The 22,238-nt window shown below is 42.3% G+C and overlaps 1 protein-coding gene across 5 annotated transcripts in view; it reads left to right on the top strand.

Moving 5' to 3' along the window:
- LOC109900628 (unconventional myosin-VI) overlaps positions 1 to 22,238 on the top strand; it is a 154,308-nt gene that overhangs the window by 16,529 nt on the left and 115,541 nt on the right. For all 5 annotated transcript variants that reach the window (XM_031837018.1, XM_031837017.1, XM_031837020.1 and 2 more), the window contains exon 2: positions 20,092 to 20,212. In XM_031837018.1, coding sequence (XP_031692878.1) covers positions 20,096 to 20,212 — 117 coding nt within the window. In that variant the 5' untranslated portion in view covers positions 20,092 to 20,095. The remainder of the gene's footprint in view (positions 1 to 20,091; positions 20,213 to 22,238) is intronic.

The raw sequence follows: 22,238 nt of genomic DNA on the forward strand, positions 1-22,238 counted from the left end.
GTGAAATAATAGGTGACCCCCCCCCATCTCTTTTCGGTGTTATGTACAACAGTTAGAATTTTTTTAAGCTGTAAAACAGAAAAATTGACAAAAAATATAGGGTATTACAACTTTAAATAACATAAATTCACCTCCCAAGTTTAGATAATAAGAATAAACTCATGCAATGCAATAGAATTAGATTTACCTGAATTGCTGGCAGCGGTCTGAAGTACGGAGTCAGGTGATGTTGCCAGCCATAGCTTTCCACCAGCAGCATACCATCCTCTAGTCGTCAAACCAGCTGTGCTGATGCTGAAAGAAAATAATTATAAAATTTTATCATTCCGGCCATTATTATGAGCTGTCCTCCCCTCAGCAGCCTCCTGTGTACTGCATAGATCATACACATAGCTAGCTAGCCAGCCAGCCGGGGCTGCAGTATTGTTGAGAGCAGTAGCAACACTTTTGCAGTTCTCCAAGGCTGTCTTTAAATAAAAAATAAAAAATACCACATAGCAAGGATGATCTACATACTGAGCAGCTTGTATTATCGACAGAAACCTGAGGTATGGCAGACCATTCAAAACTGATCTCTCGGCATGCCCATCCATTATCTCAGCCAATCATGATTAGGTTCCAGTCCTTTTCCGTGGCTAAATCAACTAGGCTTGTAATTTTAACAATTTTCTTCGTATTACAGATGACGTACACGTTTTGTTATTAAGGCACATCAAAGTTCACATGTTCAAGAAGGCATTATTGCAACAACAACAAAAAATGCATTTTTGATGCAAATGCCTCCTGTGAAGTAGTGACGTCCGTCATACGCCCAGCTTTCTGAAACGGGTCCCTATTAAGGCTGACATGATGTTTGAATGACTACCTCTTCCTCTGTCCCCCCCCATACATACAACATATTTAAGGTCCCTCAGTCAAAAAATTAATGACTACCTCTCCCTCAGTCAAAACAAATTCAAGCACAAATTCAACTACAAAAACCACGTAGCTTTTCGAAAGCCTCATAAAGAAGGGCAGTGATTGGTAGATGGGTAACAGCAAATCAATATATTGATGATATCTTTAAGCGTAGTCAAGTTAATAATTATGCTGTGGATGATGTATTAAACCAACCAGACACATCAATTATGCAGTCATCCTTTTGAACTGCAGGACAGGAAGGAAACTTTTTAGGGAAGTCCCCATGAGTCCATTGGTGACAGTTCAATGGCTGTGATGGGAGAACTGAGTATGGATCAACAACATTGTAGTGACTCCACAATAATTACCACAAAATATTCCAAAACATGCCACAAGACACTAAAGTAATACTGCTGAAAAACACTGCAAAGGAATACACTTTTTGGCCTAAATGCAAGGCTTTACGTTTGGGGCAAATCCAACACCACACATCACTGAGTAACTTAACTGCCTCTTTATTTTCAAGCATGGTGGTGGCTGCATCATATTATGGATATGCTTGACATTGGCAAAGACTAGGGAGTTTTTCAGGATGAAAAGAAACGGGATGGAGCTAAGCACAGGCAAAATCCAAAAGGAAAACCTGCTTAAGTCTGCTTTACACCAGACACAGGGAGAGGGATTCAGCTTTCAGCAGGAGAATAACCTACAACACAAAGCCAAATCTACACGGGAGTTGCTTATCAAAAAGACAGTGAATGTCCCTGAGTGGCCAAGTACAGTTTTGACATAAATATGCTTGAAAATTTACGTCAAGACTTGAAAATTGCTGTCTAGCCATGATCCCCAACATCTTGACAGTGCTTGAAGACTTTTGAAAAGAATAATGGGCAAATATTGCACAATACAGGTGTGCACAGCTCTTATGAGACTTACCTAAGAAGACTCACAGCTGTAATCGCTGCCAAAGGTGTTTGTAACGTTTATTGACTCGGGTGAATACTTATCGAATAAAAATATATATTCCAATTTGACATTAGTGTTTGGTGTATATTGTTGTCAAAAAAAGATAATTCAATCAATTTAATCCCAATTTGTAACAATAAAATGTAAAGAAATCTAGGGGCCACTTTCTATAGGCAGTGTGTGTACCAAAAATATATATTTTTGGGGGGGATACAAGAAGTATTATTAAGTGGAAAATACTGCAGATGTCAATCTCCATGTGAGCCTCCCAGGGCCATGTTGCCCAGGGTGAAGAACAGAAATTGTAGATTAATAATATTACATTGAATTGTATTACACCCTCTAAACCTATTCCATGTATCCCTTGGCCAAAATGTGTAAAATCTTTTGTTGTTGGTAATACTTGTGTGTGTGTGTATATATATATATATTGATTTTTTTGTCATGTTTTATATATATATATATAAAACATGATAAAAAAATCAATTAAAAATATATATATATACACACAGTACCAGTTAACAGTTTGGACACACCTACTCATTCAAGGGTTTTTCATATTTTTTTTTACAATTTTCTACATTGTGGAATAATATTGAAGACATCACAACTATGGAATCATGTAGTAACCAAAAAAAGTATTTAACAAATCAAAATATATTTACATTTTGAGATTCTTCAAAGAAGCCACCCTTTGCCTTGATGACAGCTTTACACACTCTTTGCATTCTCTCAACCACCTTCATATGATAGAAATCTGGAATGCATTTCAATTCACAGGTGTGCCTTGTTAAAAGGGAATTTGTGGAATTTCTTTCCTTAATGCGTTTGAGCCAATCAGTTGTGTTGTGACAAGGTAGGGTGGTATACAGAAGATAGCCCTATTTGGTAAAAGACCAAGTCCATATTATGGCAATAATTGCTCAAATAAGCTAAGAGAAACATCAGTCCATCATTACTTTAAGACATGAAGGTCAGTCAATCCGGAACATTTCAAGAACTTTGAAAGTATCTTCAGTTGCAGTTGCAAAAACCATCAAGCGCTATGATGAAACTGGCTCTCATGAGGACCGCCACAGGAAAGGATGACCCGGAGTTACCTCTGCTGCAGAGGATAAGTTCATTAGAGTTACCAGCCTCAGATTGCACCCCAAATAAATTCTTCACAGAGTTCAAGTAACAGACACATCTCAACATAAACTGTTCAGAGGAGACTGCGTGAATCAGGCCCTCATGGTTGAACTGCTGCAAAGAAACCACTACTAAAGGACACCAATAAGAAGAAAATACTTGCTTGGGCCAAGAAACACGAGCAATGGACATTAGAACGGTGCTACTCTGTCCTTTGGTCTGATGAGTACAAATTTTAGATTTTTGGTTCCAACCACTGTATCTTTGTGAGACTCAGAGTAGGGGAACATATTATCTCTGCATGTGTGGTGTGATGGTGTGGGGGTGCGTTGCTGTTGCTTTTTTCAGAATTCAAGGCACACTTAACTGGCATGGCTACAACCGCATTCTGCAGCGACATGCCATCCCATCTGATTTGCGCTTAGTGGGACTATCATTTGTTTTGCAACAGGACAATGACCCAACACACCTTCAGGCTGTGTAATGGCTATTTGACCAAGAAGGAGAGTGATGGAGTGCTGCATCAGTGACCTGTCCTCCACAATCACCCGACCTCAACCCAGTTTGGGATGAGTTGAACCGCAGAGTGAAGGAAAAGCAGCCACCACTGCTCAGCGTATGTGGGAACTCCTTCAAGACTGTTGGAAAATCATTCCAGGTGAAGCTGGTTGAGAGAATGCCAAGAGTGTGCAAAGCTGTCATAAAGACAAAGGTTGGCTACTTTGAATAATCTAAAATATATAACATATATTTTGACTTGTTTAACACTTCTTTTTTTATTTCTATATGATTCCATATGTGTTATTTCATAGTTTTGATGTCTTCACTATTATTCTGCAATGTAGAAAATAGTTAAAAAAATATATACAGATAAACCCTTGAGTGTGTATGTGTGTGTGTGTGAGTGAGAGAGATCGGACCACCTGCAGTACCTCCACGGATCCTAGTTTGAGAACACGTGACCTTCTCTATGCTTAGCCTGAAATGGTTTTCAATTCATTAGGAGCTACAATTTTTTGTGGTTTAAAGATAAATTAAATTAGGATGATAATCAATGTTGCGTATGCACTGCACTTACAGTTGAAATCGGAAGTTTACATACACCTTAGCCAAATACATTTAAACTCAGTTTTTCACAATTCCTGATATTTAATCCTAGTAAAAATTCCCTGTCTTAGGTCAGTTAGGATCACCACTTTATTTAAAAAATGTGAAATGTCAGAATAATAGTAGAGAGAGTGATTTATTTAATATTTTATTTCTTTCATCACATTCCCACTGGGTCAGAAGTTTACATACATTCAATTAGTATTTGGTAGCATTGCCTTTAAATTGTTTAACTTGGGTCAAACGTTTCGGGTAGCCTTCCACAAGCTTCCCACATTCCTCCTGACAGAGCTGGTGTAACTGAGTCAGGTTTGTAGGCCTTGTTGCTCGCACACACTTTTTCAGTTCGGCCTTCATATATTCTATCCTTGCTCCCAAGGATGAACCAAACTTGTGGAGGTCTACAATTATTTTTCTGAGGGCTTGGCTGATTTCTTTTGATTTTCCCATGATGTCAAGCAAAGTGGTACTGAGTTTGAAGGTAGGCCTTGAAATACATCCACAGGTACACCTCCAATTGACTCAAATTATGTCAATTAGCCTATCAGAAGCTTCTAAAGCCATGACATTTTCTGGAATTTTCCTGGCTGTTTAAAGGCGCAGTCAACTTAGTGTATGTAAACTTCTGACCCACTGGAATTGTGATACAGTGAAATAATCTGTCTGTGAACAATCGTTGGAAAAATTACTTGTCATGCACAAAGTAGATGTCCTAACCGACTTGCCAAAACTATAGTTTGTTAACAAGAAATTTGTGAAGTAGTTGAAAAACGAGTTTTAATGATTCCAACCTAAGTGTATGTAAACTTCCGACTTCAACTGTATAAACAACAGTATGAAATAGGAATAAGGCCTATAGGAAGGAATCGATGTGATACATATGCCTAGTTTGCCACAGGACCTGTAGAATTTGTCCTATGTTTATCTTAAGTGGCAGAGTCCCTCTGAAAACAGTTTATTGGCATTCGACTTCGACTTGAAGAAGAGGATTCTTGTCAATCTTTAAGCTGTGTAACAGGGTTGTAGGTTGAAGTTATACTTTGGATTCACTGCGTCTGCCGACCTCATCAAAACCAAGTTCACTGAACTGGGAGGGAGTTTACACAATGGAGTCTCTAGGAACAGAAGGGAAGGGATTCCTGTCCACTTCAATAGCAACAAGCTGGTAATCTGCTGATCCTTTTACTCCTAGTTTGGGCAAGACTTGGCTGCAGGAGAGTGATCCCTCAGCTTTTGTATAGTCACATACTGGGTCACATTCACCCACCTGGCACACAAACTGGAGAAATGTTGTTGAATGGAAAACATGAGCAGTCATACAGGCCATGTTCAGGTGCTGTTGTTGGCTACCTCCTGTCTTTTAAACCGTTTACTCACATCTGGTGGCCACTGCACACTAACACGACCCTAGTAGGCTTTACCTTCCTAGACCAGACTGGCTGGCACCAGGATCAGAAACCTACTCCTGCTGAGCCTCTGTCAGCTCCAGTTAACAGGGCATGGATGAAGGCCCTATTTCTGACCTGTAGTCAGGAACCCCCTCTATGGCAGAAACCATCACAGAGTCACCATCACAGGACCCTAGAGTTAGAATGAGTATACCAGTCAAATTGTGATGTCAGAGGTTCCAATCCCATTCTACTCATTCTATTTCTATGATGCAACCCTGACTGAGGAGAAAAATGAAAATCTGTTGTGTGAGTACGACAGTGAAAATTGAATGGCAATACATATTTATAACGTGTCCGTAAGGTGTTAACTTAACTTAAATCAATAAGCTTGTAGTAGGATAATCCTCACTCGCAAAACTGACAGTTACAATTGTGGTGTACAGACCATATCCTAGGCCTAACTGACACACCCTTCAGGGCAGGGAAGCCATAATCTTATAGTCAGTCTCTCTCTGGGACACAAGTCATGTCTCGACAAACTAACTCCAACTGATTCTGACTCCATGATGCAGGTACTACTTACTTAAAGTACACTACAGTACTAGTCTGTGGAGTATGCCCCTCCCACTTTAAGGTCACTCATTACATTTTGCAGGCTGTAGTTATTACTTATCAGATGTTCTATAAATAACCACCATCCAAAGTCATACCGTATAAAATCACTACAGCTATGGTTAAAACAGGACACTTCGGTACAATTTTATGAATGCCAACAGGGAATTTGTTCGTTTGACATGGTGTAATCTTTTTGTGTCTAAAATTAATTATGCGAGAGATGGTGGTGGAAATGCCTTTATGCGTAAATATTGATATAATAACCATCATATCGAAGTAATCTTGAAGTTACGGTATGATATGGTGTGTGGTCCTTCATCAACGACGACGATGATTCAGGAAACCATTCCGTTTATTAGGCTACAGATTAAATAAATTATGATGAACTTCACGGGGTGGTGAAAGTGAACAGTAACGATGCTACTTTCCAATAAGTATCAAGGGTCTTATTCTGGTGACATGATCGATGCTTGACTGCCATTTGACAAATATAAATATTTTTGCTGTTATCCATAATAATCTCATGCAAACTAGCCTACCCTCACAGCCTATCTGCACTGTATCTGCCAGCTGTTGGTTAGAGTGCAGGTGTCAAGACCAGACTAGGCACATTTGTTATTTAACACAACAGTTTTTGTGACAAAACTATCGATTTAGAGTTGAAAATATGATGGAATCACATTGAATTTTGTATTTTTATTTGGTACATAAAAAAGTGTGTTTTGTGTGGGCTAGGTCATCACGTACTGATTTTTTGTGATTTTTTTTATTTTTTGGGGGGGGGACAATGTACATATTTTCTTCATGCAGATTTTTGAATATTTGCATGATAATCTGTCATTATGAGTAGACAGGATGAGGGACAGGAAATGCTAGTTAATTCTGTTAATATGCTATATTTATAGAACTAAGCATAAGCTAAAAATGCTGACTGTCATAGCACTTGAAAGGGACTGAAGCAGATTCAAAAGGCTTTCAAGGCTCAGCTATTTGGAGTTTAGTTCTTCTTCATTGCTGCCTCTGGGCCCATTGTTTCTAAACATATCACAAGGTTTTGTTTCACTCTTCGCCACGAGACTTTCCTTTACTATGACAGTGAGCTGTCAGTGTGTGGCAGACAGTCCCGACACCGCTATTACAATCCTCTGTTTGTCCCAGCCGTGGCAGAGCGAGGAGGGGGATCAACATGCATAACTCACAACCCATTTAAACGCGGCCTCTCAACTATTTTGATTTGACATCCTCTGCTGGGGAAGCAGTGGCTTTCTTTAGAATAGGTAGGATACAGTCTGCCTTTCTCTCCTAATCCTCTTCAGAAACATCCAATACACTTAAACCAGCAGCTGCTATTGGTCTGAACATCCATATTAATAACATTTGGTTTACTGTCTTCGCTGAAATATCCTGACCCTCCCAGTCACCACACATAGACACTCCCACCCCTTGGCCTTCGTGTCGTCCTCCCTAAGCTGTCCTCTTCCCATATTTCCCTTCAGCAGTTTGTCAGAATGTAGAGTGAGAGAGAAAAAATACATTTAGAAAGAGACTCACTCTGGGGCAGCTGGCACCATGATCCCCAATCACACTACACTACACTCTCTGATGCAACTGGTTGGTTATGCTGGGTTAGCTTTAGCTCTGCATCAAGTAGTCCATGTTGTTGCTGCTGTACAATACTTTTAGATTGGCTACTCCCTAAGGTAAACAAACAACAAATCAACCCTTCCTAGGTCCCACTATGTTCCATTCAAGGAACAACAAATCAACCCTTCCCAGGTCCCACTATGTTCCATTCAAGGAACAACAAATCAACCCTTCCCAGGTCCCACTATGTTCCATTCAAGGAACAACAAATCAACCCTTCCCAGGTCCCCACTATGTTCCATTCAAGGAACAACAAGTCAACCCTTCCAAGGTCCCACTATGTTCCATTAAACAAACAACAAATCAACCCTTCCCAGGTCCCACTATGTTCCATTCAAGGAACAACAAATCAACCCTTCCCAGGTCCCACTATGTTCCATTCAAGGAACAACAAATCACACTTCCCAGGTACCACTATGTTCCATTCAAGGAACAACAAATCAACCCTTCCCAGGTCCCACTATGTTCCATGCTTTCTATGTTGTATTCATGGAGTACCCATATGTTATTTACTTTTGCACCCCAGTATCTCTTACTTGCATATCATCACCTGCACATCTATCACTCCAGTGTTAATGCTAAATTGTAATTATTTATTGCCTTACCTCCCTAATTCTGCTACATTTGCACACACTACATCATAGATTGACTGTACGTTTGTTTATCCCATGTGTAACTCTGTGTTGTTGATTTTGTCGCACTGCTTTGCTTTATCTTGGCCAGGTCGCAGTTGTAAATTATAACTTGTTCTCAACTGGCCTACCTGGTTAAATAAAGGTGAAATAAAAAACTACAAAAATGGTAACAAACAAAGCATTGTGAATTGCTCAAGTTCTGCTGCATGTCAGAACAAACGACGAGCCTTGATGTCTTCATAGTCAAATTTCTTTGCATATGTAAATTGCAAAAGATGTGGTACGTGAGCTATTAAGCAAATACCTCCTTGTTACGCAGCGTTGTAAAGGCCAGGTGTGCTCAGCCAGCACATCGCGCAAAAAAAATCCCTTTCCGGTGAAAATGGCTTCTATGTTTCCCAGGCATCTGGCTGGGCACTGAGCTGGAGTTACCATGTACAGTAGCAATACATCACAGCAGGACATTGGCTGAGTCCTAAATGGGATCCTATTCCCTATACAGTACACTACATAGAGAATAGGGTGCCATTTGGGATTATGGCCCTTGTCACAAGGCCAATCAAACAAATGTATGTGCCCTTTCCTCTGCCCAGTGATTGGAAGCACATTTCCTTCAAATGCACATTGCTCAAACTATATCAGATGTGCCATAGTGCCTACATTAGTTATTGAGCAATAGTGTGAGTTGTGAAGATTGACTGGCACACCTAAAGTACCTCAAAAGTGGCAATCTTTGAGTTGATTGCCTGGATCAAGAGAAGTAGCAACTCCGAGCCTACTCTCTCCAGAATGGCATGTGGTAATCGCATGATCAGGCGTGATTCTTTATTACTGTATTACCATCATATAAACCACCATATATTTTCTGTATAGGGCTATTGGGCTCTGGTCAAAATATTATGCGCTATATAGGGAATAGGGTTCCATTTGGGATGCAAAGAGTCAGATGGCTTCTATCACTGTGCTTACTGTGCCCTCCCTGAGTTATCAGGAGGAAGGAACGGTAGGCAAGCCATATGTGAAATCTGTTCAATTAGCATCTCTGTCTTTAGTTTTACACACTAATGGATATTTGATATGATAATCAGCATGCATTCTGTATGCCAGGTAGCCCTGTATAGGGACTCTCTGACAAATACAGATCTTTGCTATTATGACTTAGGCTACTAGCTAGAATGAGACAGCAATTCTGTTTGTGAACACTTGGGCATACGTGTATTTTCAGGCCTTTTCGATGAACGGTGAACCTTCAATAATTCTATAGTAAGATATAAGGCAGCTCTGCTTCTAGCTCCTAAGAAACTTTGCAGTATTTTTTTTGTGTGTGTTATTTCTTACATTATTTGCCTTGTTTTTAAAATTATTTTTTATTACATACAGCTGGAAATAACTTTTGGATGTCAGAGCAGAAGTAACTCACCATCATTACGACCAGGAATACGACTTTCCTGAATTGGATCCTTTGTTTGTACCCACCAGTGCAATTTAACTTCATCCAGAGGCTGCTCCAAAACACTGCAGCCGGAGAAGAGGCATTCGGAATAGATTTCTAGTCCGACTCAGGTGTTGTGCACACCATCCACCACTTCGAGTATATTACTTGCTAATGTTCAGTCTCTGGATAATAAAGTAGATGAGCTCAGGGGAGGATCTCCTTCCACAGCGACATCAGGGATTGTAACATACTGTTTCACTGAAACATGCCTCTCTCGGGATATACTGTCCCCGTCCATACAACAAGCTGGGTTCTCAGTACATCGCGCAGACAGGAATAAAGAACTCTCCAGGGAAGAGGAAAGGCGGGGGTATTTGTTTCATGATTAGCTACTCATGGTGTGATTGTCATAACATACAGAAACTCAAGTCCTTTTGTTCACCCGACCTAGAATACCTCACAATCAAATGCCAACCATATTACCTCCGAAGAGAATTATCTTCGGATATAGTCACAACTGTGTATTGTCCCCCTCAAGCCAATACCACGGTGGCCCTCAAAGAACTACACTGGATGCAAACTGGAAACCACATATCCTGAGGCTGCATTTATTGTAGCTGGCGATTTTAGCAAAGGAAATCTGAGGAAAACACTACTGAAGTTCTACCAACACATTGACTGTAGTTCTCGCGCTGGGAAAACATTAGACCACTACTACTCAACTTTTTGAAATGCCCCGCCCTCCCTGATCATGACTCCATTTTGCTCCTCCCTTCCTTTAGGCACAAACTCAGCACGGGTACTTTCTGTTAAGGTCTATTCAACGTTGGTCTGACCAATCGGAATCCATGCTTCAAGATCATGAGGACTGGGCTATGTTCCAGGTAGCCTCAGAGAATAACATCGAAAAATACATGGATGCGGTGACTGAGTTCATCAGGAAGTGTATAGGAGATGTTGTAACCTCTGACTATTAAAACCTACCCAAACCAGAAACCGTGGATAGATGGGAGAATTTACACTAAACTGAAAGTGCGAACCTCCTTATTTAACCATGGCAAGGTGACTGTGAATATGGTTGAATACAAACAGTGTAGTTATTCCTGCCATAAGGCAATCAAACAGGCAAAGTGTCAGTACAGAAACAAAGTGGAGTCGCAATTCAACGGCTCAGACACCAGACGTATGTGGCAGGGTCTACAGACCATCACGGACTACAATGGGAAAACCAGCCACGTCGGCGGACACCATCTTACTTCTGGACAAGCTAAACACCTTCTTCACCTGCTTTGAGGATAGCACAGTGCCACCGACGCGGCCCGCTACCAAGGACTCCTTCTCCGTGGCCGACGTGAGTAAGACATTTAAGCGTGTTAACCCTCGCAAGGCTGCCGGCCCAGACGGCATCCATAGCGGCGTCATCAGAGTGTACGCAGACCAGCTGGGTGGGGTGTTTACGGACATATTCAATCTCTCCCTATCCCAGTCTGCTGTCCCCACTTGCGTCAAGATGTCCACCATTGTACCTCGACCCAAGAAACCAAAGGTAACTGAACTAAATTACTATTGCCCCACGTCATCATGAAGTCATTGAGAGGCTAGTTAAGGATCATATCACCTCTACCTTACCTGACACCCTAGATCCACTTCAATTTGCTTACCGCCCCAATAGATCCACAGATGATGCTATCGCCATCGCACTGCACACTGCCCTATCCCATCTGAACAATGGGAATACCTATGTAAGAATGCTGTTCATTGACTATAGCTCAGCATACCCTCCAAGCTCACCATTAAGCTCGGGGCCCTGAGTCCAAACCCCGCCCTGTGCAACTGGGTCCTGGATTTCCTGACGGGTCGCCCCCAGGGGGTGAAGGTAGAAAACAACACCTCCACTTCGCTGATCCTCAACATAGGGGCAACACAAGGGTGTGTGCTCAGCCCACTCCTTGTACTCCCTGTTCACCCATGACTGCGTGGCCACGCACGCTTACAATTCAATCATCAAGTTTGCAGATGACACAATATTAGTAGGCCTGATTACCAACAATGACGAGACAGCCTACAGGGAGGAGGTGATGACCCTGGGAGAGTGGTGCCAGGAAAATAACTTCTCACTCAACTTCAACAAAACAAAGGAGCTGATTGTGGCAGTGGTGTGAAGCCCCTCTCCACACCACTACCACTCTCTGTTGTCATCTATGCATAGTCACATTAATTAACTCTACCTACATGTACATACTACCTCAATTAACCGGTTCCTCCGCACATTGACTCTGTACCGGCACCCCCCTGTATATAGCCTCCACATTGACTCTGTACCGGCACCCCCCTGTATATAGCCTCCACATTGACTCTGTACCGGCACCCCCCTGTATATAGCCTCCACATTGACTCTGTACCGGCACCCCCCTGTATATAGCCTCCACATTGACTCTGTACCGGTACCCCCTGTATATAGCCTCCACATTGACTCTGTACCGGCACCCCCCTGTATATAGCCTCCACATTGACTCTGTACCGGCACCCCCCTGTATATAGCCTCCACATTGACTCTGTACCGGCACCCCCCTGTATATAGCCTCCACATTGACTCTGTACCGGCACCCCCCTGTATATAGCCTCCACATTGACTCTGTACCGGCACCCCCCTGTATATAGCCTCCACATTGACTCTGTACCGGCACCCCCCTGTATATAGCCTCCACATTGACTCTGTACCGGCACCCCCCTGTATATAGCCTCCACATTGACTCTGTACCGGCACCCCCCTGTATATAGCCTCCACATTGACTCTGTACCGGCACCCCCCTGTATATAGCCTCCACATTGACTCTGTACCGGCACCCCCCTGTATATAGCCTCCACATTGACTCTGTACCGGCACCCCCCTGTATATAGCCTCCACATTGACTCTGTACCGGCACCCCCCTGTATATAATGTTATTTTTTACTGCTCCTCTTGTTACTTTTATCTCTTATTCTTATCCTTATTTTTTTTTAAACTGCACTGTCGGTTGGGGGCTCGTAAGTAAGCATTTCACTGTAAGGTCTACACCTGTTGTATTCAGCGCATGTGACTAATACAATTTGATTTGATGGTGGACTTCAGGAAACTGCAGAGGGAGCACGCCCCTATCCACATCGACGGGGCCGCAATGGAGAAGGTGGAAGCTTCAAGTCCCTCGCCATACACATCACTGATGTGATTTTCTCGATTTTTTTTCTCATTTTGTCTGTCATAGTTGAAGTGTACCTATGATGAAAATTACAGGCCTCTCTCATCTTTTTAAGTGGGAGAACTAGCACAATTGGTGGCTGACTAAATAGTTTTTTGCCCCACTGTATGTGTATGTGACAGATAAAATGGGATTTGAGTTGAAGCTACACTGTCAGATGTTCAGATGCAGAGTGTTGGCTGCTGTGGGTGGTTTTCACGATCGGTCTTACCACTCTTTGTTCTGCTCTACATGGCTCGCCAAGGCAGTTCTAGTAACACATTTGGATAATGTGAATAGAGTAGGCTACTGCTTTAATTGTGGGTGGGCACACCGTTTGTTTGCATCCAAATATTTACTTATGGCCTAGTAATAGTAGTTATTCTAGTCATCTTGAAATGCAAACTGGATTGCATTCAGTTTCTACTGAACTAAGACCACCACCACACCTTGAATGACGGAATGGAAATATCCTAAAGTAATATTTAACTGGGTTAATCTGATAAGCGACCCGTGAACGTGTCATCAGGAAGCCAGGAGGGATTTTGAGTATTGACCTCATATCCTGATCCACAGGAGGTTGGTGGCACCTTAATTGGGGAGGAGTGGCATCAAATATGTCAAACACATGGTTTGATGCCATATAATTTGGCTCCGTTCCAGACATTATTATGAGCCGTTCTCCCCTCAGCAGCCTCCACTGATCCTGATGTGTTTTCAGGAATGATGCTTTGACACACTAATTCAAATAATCCTGCATCATCAGTGCTGATGTCACGTGTCTTAGTATTGGGAATACTTCCCACTCCTCAATAGAGACTGGTCAGAGTGACGGTAGCCATGTGCCGTACCGTTATTGGCCAGGTGTAGCGAGATATTATGGACAGATAATAGAGAATACCAAGTAAACAGTCACCACTAACTGCTAGCCAGCCTCCGCCGGCCTCCTAGTCACCACTAGCGACCTCCGCCCAGTACCCTGCCCTGAACCTTAGTCACCGTTAGTAGCTGGCTACCACCCGGTACTCTATCCTGCATCTTAGAGACTGCTGCCCTATGTACATAGTCATTAAACACTGGTCACTTTTAATAATGTTCATACTGTTTGATCACTTCACATGTATACACTGTATTCTAGTCATGACTCATCAAATACAGTATAACTACTGCGTTACACACCTTTTCTATTCATATAGCGTTCATACTGTCTATACACACCATTATATTCTGAGTGTACAAAACATTAAGAACACCTTCCTGATATTGAGTTGAACCCCTTTTGCCCTCAGAACAGCCTCAATTTGTTAGTGCATGGACTCTACAAGGTGTCAAAAATGTTCCACTGCCATGCAATCTCCATAGACAAACATTGGCAGTAGACTGGCCTTACTTAAGAGCTCAGTGACATTCAATGTAGCACCGTCATAGGATGCCACCTTTCCAACAAGTGAGTTCGTCAAATTTATGCCCCGCTAGAGCTCCTCGGGTCAACTGTAAGTACTGTTATTGTGAAGTAGAAACGTCTAGGAGCAACAACTTTCATGCCGTGATATGGTGGGCCACAGAAGCTCATAGAACGGGACCGCCGAGTGACGTAGCACATAAAGATCGTCTGTCCTCGGTTGCAACACTCACTACAGAGTTCCAAACTGCTTCTGGAAGCAACGTCAGCACAAAAACTGTTCGTCAGTAGCTTCATGAAATAGGTTTCCATGGCCGAGCAGCCGCACACAAGCCTAAGATCACCATGCGCAATGCCAAGCTTCGGCTGGAGTGGTGTAAAGCTCGCCACCATTGGACTCTGGAGGAGTGGAAACGCATTCTCTGGAGTGATGAATTCAGCATGACAATGTCCCCATGCACAAAGCGAGGTCCATGCAGAAATGGTTTGTTGAGATGTGTTGAAGAACTTGACTGGCCTGCACAGTCCTAACCTCAACCCCATCGAACACCTTTGGGATGAATTGGAACGCCGACCGCGAGCTGTTGTGGAAAATCTTGAGTCAAATATTTGCACAGATACCGGAACTTGTGAATTCAATTTAGACTTTATTACAAATGTAACAGAGCCGAGCCCTTCCATGGAAAAGACAAAATTCTCTAATTACAGAGTTCTGATGTTCTAGTTTTTCCCGTCTTTACATTGCACATACTCCTTGTATGTACATGAACAACTCCTATTTGCCTTATAGTTCTCCCATCTGGGCATTACGTATAGAATCCCCTCCCTCTATACGAAAATAACTCCTCTTGACCTTTCTCCACCATTATCTTTCCATCTCAGTTCTTGCTTGTTAACGCCCACATCTGACAGCTGTATAGGTTATAATGGTAGCAGGCCCTGTTCATATATGTTCCATTCCTTATATAGCCATTCTGTCTTAGCACTTCAAAGTGGACAGTCTAAACACTGCCTGCTAATATTGGAGTCATGAGTTTTGCATGAGTTTCACTACCACAGAGCCAAGCCTAATCGGCCAGCATCAGTGCCTGACCTCACTAATGCTCTCTGACGTTGCTCGTTCTGAAATTTCTTAATTTGTACTTTTTGGATCATGTGTGTATTTTTTTGTATTACTGCACTGTTGGAACTAGAAACACAAGCATTTCGCTGCACCTGCAATAACATCTGCAAGTCTGTGTACGTGACCAATAAACTTTGATTTGATAGTATATTCAGATGGAATTACACTTCAGAATGAGGATGTGATGTGTGGTACTTACATTGGCAGGTGATTTTTACAGCCCAGCCAATAAGTTACTAGCAACCTTTGACCTATGCTTTGCTACACCTGATTGAATAAAGGGACATTCCTGGAATCCTAGTTAGAGCCTTCTATGCTGCTGAGGCATGGAGAGTTCCGTGTTTGAATGGATGATGTGATATTTTGGGTATTATTGAATTTAACTTATTTTAGGATGATGTGAAAAGCAAAGAACCAGTCAGCTCTTGGCACAGTGCTGAATTGTTATAGAGGTTATTATGATTGACGGTCCACATTCAAAACTCTCCAGCTTAAGGAAGTTTGTTCCACTTTGATTACCAGACAAAAATAACTTTAAGATTGCAGGCAAGCACCCATGTAGGCTAGTTGTATCATTTGTTGTTGTGGCCAGTAACATTGTGAATAGGCCTAGACATCATTTGGTTGGCTTTACTAGTGTTCCTCTGCTTATAACAAGAAAATATGTTCCATTATTATTTATGATCTCACCCTTTTTAGTAGGTTAATAGGATCAGCACACCCCTTAGATGTGAAAGCAGCTAAACACAACCAGGCCTATTCGTTTGTCAATTCTGGACTAAGGCTCATTGTCAGTGCCAAGTTGATCAGGCCCTAGCTATTCCATTGTTTCACAAGAGGGAAAACCCCTGTGGAGATGCTGAACAAACTAGGCTTAGTCTGACATTTCTCTCATTGAGTTTGTTTGCTTTTCATTTTAGCATAGTTATTTGTGTCAGTGGCACCTGTATTTTAATGTGAAAGTTAACATTTATGTTTTCGAATGACATCCCCAAGAGGTAAAATATATAGTCTAACACAGGATGCAGTCGAAATAGCAATAGCCTTCAATTCCTACTTTATTGACTCTGTCAGGGTACTGACACAGAACCCCTCCACTTGTTTCTTGGGCTCAGTGCTAGTGAATGACACTCAACCTGTCTTCATCATAAGGGAGGTTTCTGAGTCAATGGTGAACAAGGTGATTAGCTCACTAAAGAACTCTAAAGCCAAAGATGTGTTTGGGATGGACTCTACCTTTCTTAAAAACTACAAAGAGTCACTCATTGGCCCCATTACTAAGGTCACCAACACATCTATTGGTCTCGGTGTGTTTCCAAGGGTATGGAAGTCGGCCATAATAACGGCCATCTTTAAATCAGGTGACCCTGCTGACGTGAGTAACTACAGGCCCATTAGTATACTACCTGTGGTGTCAAAGGTTGTTGAAAAGTGTGTAGCAGAACAACTGATTGCCCACCTCAACAACAGCCCCTTCACATTACACTCCATGCAATTTGGCTTCAGAGCGAAACACTCCACAGAAACAGCCAACTGCTTTCTTCTGGAAAATGTGAAGTCCAAGATGGACAAAGGGGGTGCTGTTGGGGCTGTGTTTCTGGACCTAAGGAAGGCTTTTGATACTGTTAACCATGAGATTCTCATCACAAAATTGTGTTGCCGCTCCAAGTTCAACTTTTCCCCTGATGCCTTGAGATGGATGAAATCATACCTTGAAGGCAGAACTCAGTGTGTCAGAGTGAGCAATGAGCTGTCGCCCACTCGTAGCTATGATGTGGGCGTGCCCCAAGGGTCAATACTGGGGCCCCTCCTGTTCAGCCTGTACATTAATGATCTGCCTTCTGTCTGTACTGGGTCTGAAGTTCAAATGTATACAGATGATACAGTGATATATGTGCATGCAAAGAGCAAACAACAAGCTGCACAAGAACTCACTACTGTAATGGTCCAGGTTACAAAGTGGCTCAGTGACTCGTGTTTGCATCTCAATGTGAAAAAAACTGTTTGCATGTTCTTCACAAAGAGGGCAACAGATGCTACTGAGCCAGATGTCTATGTGTCAGGGGAGAAGCTCCAGGTGGTATCCGATTTTAAGTACCTTGGCATCATACTTGATTCCAACCTCTCTTTTAAAAAGCATGTGAAAAAGGTAATTCAAATAACCAAATTCAACCTAGCTAATTTCCGATTTATACGAAATTGTTTGACTACAGAGGTAGCAAAACTGTACTTCAAATCTATGATACTCCCCCACTTAACATACTGCTTGACTAGTTGGGCCCAAGCTTGCTGTACAACATTAAATCCTATTCAGTCTGTCTACAAACAGGCTCTCAAAGTGCTTGATAGGAAGCCCAATAGCCATCATCATTGTCACATCCTTAGAAAGCATGAGCTCTTGAGTTGGGAAAATCTTGTGCAATACACCGACGCATGTCTTGTATTCAAGATCCTCAATGGCCTGGCTCCCCCTCCACTCAATATTTTTGTTAAACAGAAAACCCAGACATATGGCAGCAGATCCACAAGGTCTGCCATGAGAGGTGACTGTATAGTTCCCCTAAGGAAAAGCACCTTTAGTAAATCTGCATTCTCTGTGAGAGCTTCCCATGTCTGGAATACACTGCCATCAGACACACATAACTGCACCACATATCACACTTTCACAAAATGCTTGAAGACATGGCTAAAGGTCAATCAGATTTGTGAACATGGTCCCTAGCTGTGTGTTGCCGCTCTCCATGTTGTCTGTAGCTTGTGAGGTGTGAAAACACTTTGTTGCTTTTATGAATTTTGTCTTGCTGCTTTTTGTTTTATGTTGCTCTGTCTGTATGCTACGTCTTGCTTGTCCTATGATGCTCTGTCTGTATGCTATGTCTTGCTTGTCCTATGTTGCTATGTCTTGCTTGTTCTATGTTGCTATTGTCTATATTGTAATTGTTTTTAATAACCTGCCCAGGGACTGCGGTTGAAAATTAGCCGGCTGGCTAAAACCGGCACTTTTACTGAAATGTTGATTAATGTGCACTGTCCCTGTAAAAATAAAAATAAACTCAAACTCAAACTAAACAATAGTGGTCCTAAAACAAAGCCTTGAGGAACACTGAAACTTACAGTTGATTTGTCAGAGGACAAACCATCCACAGAGACAAACTGATATCTTTCCGACAGATAAGATCTAACCCAGGCCAGAACTGGGTTAGAAGAACTGGTTAACTCCGTGTAGACCAATTTGGGTTTCCAATCTTTCCAAAAGAATGTGGTGATCGATGGTGTCAAAAGCAGCACTAAGGTCTAGGAGTCTGGACACCCTAAGGTCCTGGGACCTGGACAAACTCAATTCTCGGTCAACAGACCCCTATCTGGAACAAACTCTGAATTGGAGAAACTTAAATGTGGGCATCCGGCTCCAGTGTGCCACTAATGTTACTGCTGAGAATTGCTCCTTAAGTAACGATATTATCCCAATACTTAGGTGCCGATACGATATGTATTGCGATTTGATACTGCGATTTATATTCCGATTTAATGTTCCTAACATATTGCTCACTATATGTCTGATACAGAGAAACAAGAGAGCATGAGAAAGCTAGTTTTGATCAGTCAGGGAAATAAAAGTGCTGAAATCATGTTGGCTCACTATTTCAAAAGAAGATGGAGAACAAGCTATAGGATGGACAAGTAGCAGAGGTTTGGCGCAGGTATAGCTGACTTGGGCTTTCTTACGGTATCAACCAAGAACAAAATATTGTTTAGTTCTAGGGCAAAACAACTAAACATGCTTCCCTTGGGGTCCCCAGGACCGAGTTTTGGAAACGCTGCTCTATGGGGTCTTACGTCAGAGTTGTTTTGGCCCAGACTTAGGCCTACACATTGAAATAGTTTGTGGCCTGTCTGTCATCCCTTTAGGCTATGTGTTTTTTATGGATCACAACACAACAGCCTGGGGTGGCTGCAGATTTCCCTGAGGGGCTGTTAGGCTGCTCATTCTACTGTATTGTAATCACACCACAGTAACAGGATCAGCTGGTGGTTGGACTCAACAACATGATTATTGGAGACCTGGCCACAGCAAGGCCCAGGAGAATGTGTTTAACCTGAATCTGTTGGTGTGCTGCTCATCTGCTTAGGGTAGGCTACAAATACTCTACAATTAGTGTGCACCCCAAATGCCCTGGGCAAAAGTAGTTCACTATAAAGGGAATAGGGTGCCATTTGGGTATAAGTCTAGTGCCAGTGAAATTAAGCAAACACCTTGAAAATAGGATTTAGAAATATAGGCTATTCAATTTTAAAGCATACTGGGAGTGAGTATTAGCCATTCCATACACAGTTTTGCTTGATCTATTGTCTTCGTATGTGTAGTGCTAGCCTGTACATTTTGTAATAACTTTGTAGGCTAATTGCCCCTTGGGGATAAAGGATTTTTTTTAAAGTGTGAATTAAATGTGATAACTGTTTTGATGGCTTTAGGAAAGGAACCAGCCTCTAATGGCCCCCTGTGTCTGTCCTCTTGTCTTGTAGTGCCATGGAGGATGGGAAGCCGGTGTGGGCGCCCCACCCAGGAGATGGGTTCCAGCTGGGGACCATAGTGGACATAGGAGCAGACAGTTTGACCATCGAGCCGCTGAAACAGGGGCAAAAGGTGGGTGATCACACACGCATGTTCAAAAATAGATGTCCATGATCACTGTAATATTTTCCACCCAGAGAATTGACATAATGGTGTGGTGTGGAGGCCACCAGTGAAACATCTATTCTAAAAACTAACTCTTGCAGTTTTTAAATGGTACCCTATAGATCAAGGGTGCTCAACTCTTACCCTACGAAGTCCGGAACCTGAGGGTTTACTGTTCTACCTAATCATTCATTCCAACCTAAATCAGTCCCTGATTAGAGGGGGAACAATGAAAAAAGCAGTGGAACTGGTTTTCGAGGACCAGAGTTGCGTTTGAGGGCTACGTTTGAGGGCTATGGTACCCTGCAGATCAGGGATCACCAACTAGATTTAGACTGGCTCTAACCACAATAGAAAGAGGAGTGGGAGGCCTCGGTGCACAACTGAGCAAGAGGACAAGTACATTAGTGTCTAGTTTGAGAAACAGATGAGTACCCGCAAAACACCCGTCTCAACAGTGAATAGGCGACCCCGATGCTGGCCTTCTAGGCAGAGTTGCAAAGAAAAAGCCATATCTCAGACTAGCCAATAAAAATAGAAGATTAAGGTGGGCAAAACAACACAGACACTGGACAGAGGAACTCTGCTTAGAATGCCAGCTTCCCGGAGTCGCCTCTTCACTGTTGAAGTTGAGACGGGTGTTTTGCGGATACTATTTAATGAAGCTGCCAGTTGTGGACTTGAGGCGTCTGTTTCTCAAACTAGACACACTAATGTACTTGTCTTCTTGCTCAATTGTGCACTGGGGCCTCCCACTCTTTCTATTATGGTTAGTGCCAGTTTGTGCTGTTCTGTGATGGGAGTAGTACACAGTGTTGTACAAGATCTTCATTTTCTTGGCAATTTATCTCATGGAATAGCCTTCATTTCTCAGAACAAGAATAGACTGACGAGTTTCAGAAGGAAGGTCTTTGTTTCTGGCCATTTTGAGCCTGTAATCGAACCCACAAATGCTGATGCTCCAGATACTCACCTAGTCTAAAGAAGGTCAGTTTTATTGCTTCTTCAATCAGCACAACAGTTTTCAGCTGTGCTAATATAATTGCAATAGGGTTTTCTAATGATCAATTAGCCTTTTAAAATTATAAACTTGGATTAGCTAATAATGTACCATTGGAACACAGGAGTGATGGTTGCTGATAATGGGCCTCTGTACGCCTATGTAGATATTCCATTTAAAAAATCAGCTGTTTCTAGCTACAATAGTCATTTACTGTAACGATTTTCATTGGTGGAAGGAGAGGAAGTCCAAAGTGCAGTGTGGTACGTATCCATAATACTTTTAATCCAGAATGAATACATGAACAAAAACAAAACCATAACCCAACAGTTCTGACATGTGCAACAAACACTAACCAGAAAATAATCACCCACAACACAAAATGGGAAAAAAGGCTACCTAAGTATGGCTCTCAATCAGAGACAACGATAGACAGCTGCCTCTGATTGAGAACCATACCAGGCCAAAGAAAAAGTAAACCTAGACCTATAACATAGAATACCCACCCACATCACACCCTGACCAAACTAAAAATAGAAACCTACAAAGCAATCTACGGTCACCTTGGCTTCTGCTGGGCTAAGGTATATGTCACCTTGGCTTCTTCAACCTTGGAGATTTTAAATCCCTCTTGCTATGCCTCTTTATTTGGAGAGACTAAGGCCGCATCCCAAATAGCAACATATTCCCTATATAGTGTTAATACTTCAAAAGTAGTGCTCTACATATGGAATAGGGTGATGGACAAGAGTGCCATTTGAGACACGGACTAAATTGCTGGCCCAGCAGAGGCCAACGGGGCACTATGGCGCACAGGAGGGAGCTGAGGCCAACCGGGCCCCATGGCCCACAGGAGGGGGCTGAGGCCGACAATAACAACTGTATTTGATCAATTTTAGGTTATTTTAAACCTCTTGGAACTACCCATCCCGGATCTGGGAGAATTGTCATCAACTACACTAATTAGCATAGCGCAACGGTCAAAAAATATTA

Source organism: Oncorhynchus kisutch, linkage group LG12, assembly GCF_002021735.2.
Source record: "Oncorhynchus kisutch isolate 150728-3 linkage group LG12, Okis_V2, whole genome shotgun sequence".
Lineage (NCBI taxonomy): Eukaryota > Metazoa > Chordata > Actinopteri > Salmoniformes > Salmonidae > Oncorhynchus > Oncorhynchus kisutch.